The sequence below is a fragment of the Bombyx mandarina genome, chromosome 01 (genome assembly GCF_030267445.1).
Source record: "Bombyx mandarina strain Sakado chromosome 01, ASM3026744v2".
NCBI classification, from domain to species: Eukaryota; Metazoa; Arthropoda; class Insecta; order Lepidoptera; family Bombycidae; genus Bombyx; species Bombyx mandarina.
Window position 1 is genome coordinate 3,490,497 of NC_143208.1, and position 10,728 is coordinate 3,501,224.

At 38.3% G+C, this 10,728-nt stretch overlaps 1 protein-coding gene across 1 annotated transcript in view; it reads left to right on the top strand.

The window, feature by feature from the left end:
- LOC114246306 (ferlin misfire) overlaps positions 1 to 8,675 on the top strand; it is a 29,609-nt gene extending 20,934 nt beyond the window's left edge. The window contains exons 27-32 of the mRNA XM_028178781.2: positions 3,133 to 3,314; positions 3,862 to 3,976; positions 4,565 to 4,673; positions 5,640 to 5,809; positions 7,226 to 7,317; positions 8,354 to 8,675. Coding sequence (XP_028034582.2) covers positions 3,133 to 3,314; positions 3,862 to 3,976; positions 4,565 to 4,673; positions 5,640 to 5,809; positions 7,226 to 7,317; positions 8,354 to 8,522 — 837 coding nt within the window. The 3' untranslated portion in view covers positions 8,523 to 8,675. The remainder of the gene's footprint in view (positions 1 to 3,132; positions 3,315 to 3,861; positions 3,977 to 4,564; positions 4,674 to 5,639; positions 5,810 to 7,225; positions 7,318 to 8,353) is intronic.
- Positions 8,676 to 10,728: the final 2,053 nt, after the last annotated feature.

The following is a 10,728-nucleotide window of genomic DNA, read 5'->3' on the forward strand; positions in this document are numbered from 1 at the left end:
GTACTGCGCGCCTCTTTTCACGCAGGTTGTGCACGCTTTCCACTACCTCCTGTTCAGCGCGAAGCTCCAGCTTTTCACGTTGAGCTTTTAAGTATGCCTGCTTCGCCGCCGCCAATCCCACGTATTGGCCGGTCGTTGGAGGACGACCTCGGCCTCTCTTCGATGGTCTGGTCCTGGACACCAACGATCCTGACCTAGACGCCTCCGATTCGGTACTGCTGTCGGAGCTTGCGTTCTTCGAGCCTTTTGCCCTTTTGCGCGTCGTTCTCTTTGGTGATGAGCAGCAGGAGCTGACCACCATGCTGTCCTCCGAGCAAACGCTGCTTTCTCTCCTCCGGTCTTCGTTTTGGACCGTTTCTCTTTCGTCCCTTGTGGACCTCTTCCTTTTCTCCCCGTCCTTCTCGGACTCTTTCCCGGAACAGCTTGTGCCCCCCCCAGAATACGAGGGGCAGCGTGCGGCCGATTTCTCGACCGCACGGAGGGATTCTCCTCCGGCAGAGCAAGAGGTACCCTCCTGGGGTAATAACTTTTTCAGGCTGGACATGCTCATGCTTTTTTATTTTTATTTACCTAGGGTGCGGTCCCCTAGGACGCCCTCGAGACTGGTCTCCCACCAGCCATTCGTCCCGTTGCCGGGCGTCAAAACTTGGGATTGGGTGAGACTAAAGAAAGACAGAAGCAACTTTCCTGATTCTTGGAAACAAGCCTACGTTGTTCCTATCCCAAAAAACCCCAATCCTATTTTGCCATCTCAGTTCCGGCCTATATCTATACTTCCTTTTCTTTCCAAAGTCCTTGAGCACATTGTCCACCGTCAGCTGTCGTCTTTTCTCCTCTCCCACAATCTTCTTAGCTCCTTCCAATCTGGTTTTCGCAAGGGCCACAGCACGGTTACAGCTCTTCTAAAAGTGACCGATGACATTCGCTGGGCCATGGAAAACAAACAACTAACTTTATTAGTGTTGTTAGATTTCAGCAGCGCTTTTAACTCTGTTGACTTCGATGTTCTGCTCGAAATACTCAAATCAAACAATATCTCCTCGTCTGCTATTAACTGGTTTGATAGTTACCTTCGGGGGCGCTCGCAGTGTGTCCGTCTTGACGAGACTTTCTCGGATTGGCAGAACGTCAGTGCGGGCGTTCCCCAAGGTGGTGTTCTTTCTCCTCTTCTGTTTTTTGTGTTTATAAACTCTGTCACTAGGCTTATATCTTCTAAATTCCACCTCTACGCAGACGATCTCCAGCTATATCGCCACTTCTCGGAGCCTGAAGTTGAATCGGCTATTGCTGCGATGAACAGTGATCTAAAGCCTATCAGTGAATGGGCAAAAGCCTACGGTCTGCACATTAATCCGGGTAAATCACAGGCTATCATTATAGGGGGTAAACAATTGCGCAGTAGACTCAGCGATCCTATACTCCCCCCAATTTATTTGGATGGGACTCAAATAACTCTAACCGATTCAGTTAAAAACCTGGGTGTTATTGTAGATCGACATCTTTCGTGGAGTTCTCACGTTGCTGAGATTAGTAGGAAGGTGCACTTTGCCTTGCACTCGTTGAGATGTCTGCAGGGCTTCTTACCTCAGCATACAAAAATATCTCTCGTCCAAGCTCTCATTCTACCCATAATTGATTACGCCGATGCCTGCTACTTGGATGCCACTGAGGAGCTCTCAAACAAGCTTGAGAGGTTGCAAAATCTATGTATCCGTTTTATATACAATCTCAGAAAATTCGATCATGTTTCTCATTTTCGCAAAGAACTTAAATGGCTCCCTATACGCCTTCGTAGGAATACTCGAATATTATGTCTCCTATTCAATATCCTACATAAGCCCACTTCTCCCTTATATTTACGTGAGCGATTCTCTTTCATTCGTTCTCCTGATGCTCCCTGCAGGTCCAACCAACGTTCTGTTTTGTTATTCCCTTCCCACAAAACCAATTTCTATTCTCACTCCTTTACTGTGCACGCGGTCAGACTGTGGAATTCGTTGCCGGCTGACATCCGAGTTTGCAAGTCTGTTTCTGTTTTTAAATACAAGGTCAAACAATTTTATCTCTCATCAACCGAATGATCATGGTTCTATACTCTTCGCATACACGAGTGTTACTGTGTTACTTATAATATTTGCTATGTGTATGTGCTATAATTCTCATTTTGTGTTTGTTATTTTAGTTATGTGTTATTTGTTCTACACACACTTATCACTTTTTATTATTATTCTCATTATCCTCTCGCAGGTCTGCTGGAAGAGATTTCTCAAAGAAATAAGCAGTGCCTTTGTACATAATTTTCCTATTACTCTGTACTGTGTCTTGTTTTCTGTGTGTACATAAATAAATAAATAAAATAAAAAATAGAAGTGGAAAATATAACAAAATCTAACATAAAAATGTAACCAACAGTACAAGAGTGAAGATAGTAAACAAACAAAACACAAAGAACAAGATAATAACGAAGATAAGGACAGACAAACTCAACATAAATTAAATCAAAAATATAAAGAAAACAAAAAGACAGTAAAAACAAACTCAAAATAATAAGGAAGAAGTCGGGGCCCGGGCATCCCCGGAAGAAACAACCTTCAACTAGGTGAAGGGCGCAGAGAGCTCAGAACCCCCCCTGCTGGTTTTGGTCCACGTCGCTCAATCTCTCCCGCCATAACACAACGAGAGAGAAGGAGCGATACCCCTGGGAGTATGACTGCTCCCAGAGGCCCGTTATCCGCCACCTACGGACGCGCCCGGTGGAAGTCCAGCAAAACTCCCCCACAGACGGAACCCACGGCACGCAGAGTGCGCATCGGGGGCCCGCCCAGGTCCCGGGTTACATTTTAGCCTAGAAAAGCTGAAAAGTGTACTTTCTGTCTCTTTTAAATCGAGCGCATACTTTAAACTTTAAGGCTTAAAATATAATAATCGAAACTAAAAAATTACAATTGTTCAGTAACATTTTTGGCGTTTACCCAAAAAACAAGAATATATTGGATTAGGCCACTTCAATTCTAAAGGTGCGATATATAGTTACAATTTCCAGATATTATTTGATTACTTTACTAAATTCACTAGTAGCGTTCGGTGTATTGATTACCTTACATATGATAGTTTCGAAAAAATAATTTCTAGGGAAAGATTCAGATGTGGGTAGATATTTATCCTATGGAAAACGGTGTGTATATTCCACCGCCGGTTAACATTGAACCTCAGAAAGTTGAAGATTATGCACTGAAAGCTGTTGTCCGACAAGTTAAGCTTTTTCGTTTCAAGGACCAGAAAATTAAAGTCCCTAAAAATATTCAGATTCAGTGGTTAGTAAATTGAATGTTTCTTTTGTTATATTACCTCTAATACTAATCGATATTTAATCTGATAATAAGTGATTTGTAAAAAGTATTATGCTGTCATTTAAAACAGTTTAATCTTTAAAAAAAAAATGGACATAGTAAACTCTCTGCTTTCGTTAGTTTTTTAGTTAGTTTCGTTAGTTAGCTTTCTATATTACACTGGTGGTAGGACCTCTTGTGAGTCCCCGCGGGTAGGTACCGCCACCGTGTCTATTTCTGCCGTGAAGCAGTAATGCATTTCGGATGGAAGGGTAGGGCAGCCGTTGTAACTATACTGAGATCTTAGAAATTATATCTCAAGGTGGGTGGCGCATTTACGTTGTAGATGTCTATGGGCTCCAGTAACCACTTAACACCAGGTGAGCTGTGAGCTCGTTCAACCATCTAAGCAATAAAAAAATAAAATAAAATTTTTTTATGTAGCATTTTTGAATATTTTATTAGATGTCAGCGTTTATTTTATTATTTATTTGTAAATTAGAACATAGTCTAAGCCGTTAACTGCTTTTAGTTGGATAGGGAATACGAATCGAACTGAAAAGGGAGACATACAGAGTTCGCATGCAGAGTTCTATCTTAATTGGCAAATAATGTTTCCAATTCATTACCATCCGTCTTTAGCCAAGGTAAAATAAAGAAAATCATATTATCGTTATATTATATCAATCGATGCATAAAATACATACAAGGGCCGTCTGGTGTAGTGGTAAGTGACATGGTCACTACACAAGGGGGTCGCCGGTTCGAATCCCGCCAAGGGAAGATATTTGTATGATAAATATAAAATGTATTTTACAGGGTTATGGATGTATATTACATATATGTATGTGTATAATAAAATCTTACATTTATTTCCCTTATCTAGTACCTGTAACACAAGTTCTTTAAGAACTTAGCGCGGGACCTGTTAACGTGATTGTTAGTAAATATTTATTTATTTATTATTGACACCAAATCAAAATGATAGAAATAGGATTACTAAAAGATAATAGAACATAAGCAAGTAATGTTTTTTAGATTAGAATGTGTGAACACATTGACTGATATTAATTTGTAGAAAAAAAATTGTCTTTTTTTTCATTTACTTTTTTTTTGTTATAATTTATAATTTTATCACTGCGATTGTGACTATGTATGTTCTCTTACATTTCACGCTTGAACTATTGAACCGAGTTTGACGAAAATGAAAGTTTTCCGACCAAGTCTGTTTTCAGTTGGTTAACAAAGAGAGAGACCCGTTTACTGAGTTTGAAGAATATTCATTGCCCATATTTGAAATTCGTATCTTAGAAGAGGACATTGAAAATGAAAACAACGCAATAGGTATGATCGCTAAAATACGATGGATTACTGCAATATGGTTCATATTGAAATAAAATACATGTTAGTTACTTTTATTTAGTTACTTTACAAGTGTATCATATTCTGCAAACGAAAATTGATTGAGAATAGTTTGTTTGAGGTTCATTGCGTATTTGAGATTAATTGAGGTTAATTTGAATGAGTCCAAGGCGATAGGCAGCAGTTTGATTGTATCCATAGAATTGCCGACGTGCATGATCATTATGACAGTAACGCCCTGCGATCAGATAGGTATAGGTATTCCATACCAATAATAAACAGATATTAACTGTACTAGATACTTACTGGTGGTAGGATCTGTTGTGAGTCCGCACGGGTAGGTACCACCACATCGCCTATTTCTGCCGTGAAGCAGTAATGCGTTTCGGCTTGAAGTGTGGGGCAGACGTTGTAACTATACTGAGACCTTCGAACTTATATCTCAAGGTGGGTGGCGCATTTACGTTGTAGATGTCTATGGGATCCAGTAACCACTTAAGACCAGGTGGACTGTGAGCTCGTCCACCCACCTATGCAATCAAAAAATATATATTATAAATGAAAAGGTCATCTCTCGACCTGGACTTGGACATTGAACATTGAACACCAGGTGGAAATAAAATCATCTTTATATATAATCATTTTATTGTACGTGTGTATATCACTGAACTCCTCCTAGACGGCTGGACCAATTTGAATGAATTTTTGTATATGCACTCATTCATTTCATTTATTTTGTGTATTCAGGACAACGTTTGTCGGATCCGCTAGCTAATTTATAAAGTACTCATAGTACAGGAAAACTTAGATTGAGGACTAATCGTGGACGATTTCACACGGACTATTTATTATTACTATCCTAACATTTAGATGCGATGAAAATTGTAATCATACTAATTCTCATAACGCTGTGTTTTTATATTAATCAGTTTTATGTTGTATCATTAGCTGCGTTGTCATTAAATTTGAATAATATGCCACAAGGAGCATTATCAGCGCAGTCACTTAGTAAAACTTCGGAAGGATCCAGAAGGGTACATTTGTTTTCATCAAGATCTGTTAGAGGCTGGTGGCCTTTGACGTCAACTGATCAGACCCCCGAAAACGGAACAAATGCCGTAAGTTTTATAGCCAGTTTTATAGATAATTAAATAATATTACGTATTATATATTTGTTTATTACACTTCAACTTGAAATTTACATTGGCGGACTCAAGGCCTAAGGCGTTCTCTACCAGTCAACCAAAGGCAGTGCAGAGTAAATAGTAGTAGATGCCATGAAATTTATATTAAATTACAAATACACAAAACATAAAAATAATATATACATACCATACTTAAGCGTAAATACCGGATATGAAAAAAGTTACGTTTTCAAACAAAATTTCTCCCCATAAAAATACAAATAAATACAAATACTTACATAAATACATATAATGGTTTATATAGTATTGTAAGAAATATATTAATAAGTTCACTTAACAAATAACTTCAACTTCATATTATAAATTAATTATATATTTATTAAACTTCATGCAAATTAATTTAAAGCATTCTCTACAAGTCAACCAAAGATGATGCAGTAAATAACGTAGCAGATTGATTGGTTGGTGAATAAAATGAAAAATATACGTTATATAATTTTTAATAAAATATATTAAACATTTAATTTTTATAAATAAACCTAATACAAATATTAAATAGATATTACTTTTGAAGGTCATTATATCCATTCTGTGATCCATGCAACATTTAAATGTTTTGATAACCAAATCATTCAATCATGCAGTAGGCGACAAGCGTCAGAAGGGTTTCTTTTGTTAATTGAATTTCGATCGAACGTGCATTGTGACGAACGCTTTCAGGTTCGGTTGCTTCTGTCTAGCTGTCTACGACTTTATATTGACACGATTATTTTTTAACTAGAGTTAGGATATATTGTTAGATCGCACGATTATCTACCACGATCATGCCAATTTCTGCCGAGAAACAGGTATGAAAGATCGTTGTACATGCGATACTTCGCATCTTCCAATGTGGCTGGTGGCATAAAACTCGTCATATCTGTGGGCTCCGATAGCCACTTCAAATCTGATGAGCCGTGAGATCGCCTAGCTGTCTATTAAATAAATAAACACTAAGCTATTCCTAGTATATGACGTATTCTTAATCGACTTCGTGGTAGTTCTCGATACTGAGCGTTCGTATTTTCTAAGTCCTATTGTTTTAATCTACTTTAAGAAAAGACTAAACGCTAATGTGGAAATAAAGACGAAGGCGAGATCTTCCACCGAGCGGGTGATATTGCTCGGTAGACCGATGGTCCGAATGTTGTTGTTCGGAATATATTGAAATGCAAGCTTACCTTGAAAATGACGTAAGAGAGATTCAGGCATCTGTCAAATATCTTGTGTTCTATGACGGCTATCGTCACACTATACGGATTTGAATAATGTTACGTTTTTAAACTACTTCTTCAATGACTAACAGAATATTATTATTATGCAAATTTTTAACAAAAATCTTTCTCGTAGGGCATTATAAGCATGGAATTGAATTTGTCGCCACTGGAAACAGCCGTTGTGATGTCCGTCATGCAAGAGCCTTTGTCTCCACAACAACCAAGGTATCAATCTATACTTTCTTGACGTTAGACACGAGGAGGAATAGATAAGGCTTCAGTATTCATATTGATAACACTAAACTGCTTTATTTCTAATAATCTGAAGGCTGTAACTATTCTTTTTTTAAATTTATTTATGTATTGTATAAAACCTAGCTGCGGTACAACACTAGGATTACCATCTAGCTTAATAAGGCTAATCCTCCTCTTCCTTGCGTCGATAAACCTCAATGCTGAAGGTCGTGGCCTCATGAGGCTTTCTTGGGAAAATACACATGGTGGGGTCCCGCGTCCTTCCACGGTAGTGCATTTGGAAGAGACTTAGTTCCTGAAGGCCGCTGAAGCCTTATTTGGGTCCGGCTAATTAACCGCCGTCAGATATTCGGCGTTGACTGTTTTACGGTGGAAAGGTCGAACTCCAACTCAACGCTCTCCTATCTCAATCGGGCTTGGGACCGGCATTGGCAGAGTTAAAGGGTAAAGCAGAGGGTTATATAAGGCTAATAAGTAATTTTAATTTAACGTTTTATGTAGATCTGTATAGGCATATTTTTGTCTAATTCTAAGTGCCCTGTTAGATATATATGATTCCAGAATATCCACAAAATGTTTAGGTAATAATGATTTAAGTTTAAATACAAGGCCTTCGTGCCATACTATGTCAAAAGCTTGAGCTACGTCTGGGAAGTTGATAACCATTTTATTGGTAAAATTTATAGTATAGTATAGTATAGTATAGTATAGTATAGTATAGTATAGTATAGTATAGTATAGTATAGTATAGTATAGTATAGTATAGTATAGTATAGTATAGTATAGTATAGTATAGTATAGTATAGTATAGTATAGTATAGTATAGTATAGTATAGTATAGTATAGTATAGTATAGTATAGTATAGTATAGTATAGTATAATTGATAATAATATGGTTGGCTTCAAGTTTGCTCTGACGGCGTGTGTCATGTCTCTGGATATACTGAAGCAAAATCGGTCGTAAGAGACCGCAATGTATTTGACAGAAAATTCTTATATTTTTCAGGCACCAAGAACGAAACGATAATTCAAATATTATTTCAAATCTCGAAGCATTCTTTCGCACCGGCAAGATAGAATATGTGGTTGTCGGCGTTATAATTTTGTTCACTTTCATACTGATTGTGTTTTATTTCGATTTGGCTAGAAATTTTCACATATTTTTCTTTGATTGAGCTTCTTAGTCCCTTAAAAGCGTAATGGGGAATTCCACTGAATTTTCATATATAGTAATATTAGCTATTAAGTTTTCTATGCAGTGTTATATGCGTTGGCGTTTTCTTTGTGGCCAGTTGTACCGCTCTGATTTAGTTAAAGAAGAAAGCTAATTTTTAGTGATCTATCAATCCAATTTTTATTTTTATTTTAATCCAATATATTATATTAACAAACTACATTGTTTTATTTTCACTACCTGGTTATTATTATTGTTATTATTCTGTTATTAATATAATATACAAAAATCATTGTATCTAGTCGTGTCAGCCAAGTCCAGTACCTTTTTTTTTTTGGTCATGAGGAAATCGCCGTTCTTCCGTCCTTCTCTGCGGATGGCGGGCGGGGTATGTCAGAGTCGAACTGACTAAAATCTCTTGTCGCTCAACAACCAACGTCCAAACCTCGCATGAGACAGAACTCATGACAAGGCAAAGGGGGGAAAGTGAAGCGTTTAGTGCGGAGCACATCTCTCCCATCACCCTCCCCCTCGGGACGCCGGACTGGCGGTCGTCGGCGCCACGACCACCAGCTCTCTCGGGCGGCAGACTGTCCGAAGCCCGCCTAGATGGCGCCGTTAGAGTGGGTAAGTCCAGTACCTGCTAAACTAGTCGGATACAAAATAAATTTATTAATATATAAATTTTTAGTTGAACTTGATATTCAATGTAAAGTACCGAAATATTTAATCAAATTCAGAAATTGATTTACTTTATTTTAAGACAGTATTTGTATAGTGACATGTTCATTTCTATCAAAGCGCCATCTTTGTTTTGTGTAGTGAACTTCTTGTGTGTTCCAGGCACACATCCTGTTCGAATACCTTACTGGTTTTTGTGTAGATGGCGTGTGCTAAAATTATTTTTGAACAATCTAGAATATTTTTTAACTAAAGAGTACCTAATTTGGGTACGAGTATAAAGAAAGTTAGGTTTTGTTGATTCTAAGTTTCACAAAATAATATTTTACATTATAATACCCTGATTGTATGATACAAAAATATGTATTGGTTGTTCAATTGATGAACGAAAAAGTCATGGCTAATCATGGCTAATCATGGCTCTATAACGGTCACCATTGACTGTAATGCTCTGACCAGCATGGTTTTTTATAGAAGTATCGACCAATGATTCCACCAGCCCATAAAGCACATCAAACAGTCAGTTTTTCTGGATTAAATATATATATTAATTATATCTGGATTAGTTCTAGTATATCGGCTCCGGTAATCACTGAACACCAGGTGGGCCGTGAGTTCGTCCACCAAATTAAGCAATAAAAAAAAAAAAACTTGAGGACTATCATCGCTTCAATTACGGCAGTTTTGTTGTTTACGTATCAATTCAAACAAAAGTGACCTTTATCGCTAAACAAAATTCGCTTATGGAAATGCTTTCGCTTATGTGATCGTGTGGCTTCAACTCATGCACGAGTTTTACTTGACTTACTGACCCTTCTTCTGAGCAGAGTTCATCACCATTGCCAGATTGCCTTCTGAATTTATCCGCAGCGCATTTCCATAGATAATTTTTGGCTTGTAGCATCCGTGTATGGAACAAACTCTCCTTCACATCTTACCCGAGGGCTAAAGCATGTCTGTAACACACTCACCATTACGAGAGGTTAGCTCTTCTGCCTTCCTAGGCAATATAAATTTATTTTTCCCATTAGGCCATATAATCAGAATCGCCTCAGAATCGCGATCCACCAACATACCAGATCCTGTAGACCGAATGGTAAACAGTCGATGTCGCCCAAAACACGTTATTACGGATCCTCCCGATCTATTAACGGTGCTTTTAGATACCACAAGCACTGGTCACCGTCCTCGTCGAACCCGTCGCTTGCGACGAAGGGCTCGACGAGCGAATTAACCCATAGACACAGCCCTCTGAGTTTCTCGCCGAATCTTCTCAGTGGGTCGCGTTTCCGATCCGGTGGTAGATCCTGCGAAGCACTGCTCTTGCAGTTGTCAGTGTTAGCATCACTCCGGCTTGAGCCCTGTGAGAAAAAGCGGTCCACCAATACGTAAGCGCTTTGGTTGCTGTTTAAGCAATCAATCGATTAATGGTAATTGTTACGAAACGCAATGTCGAGCGATTGTTATTACAATGTGTTTATTGTCACATCATTTACGAGTACATTATAACACTTATCGCTGATCGC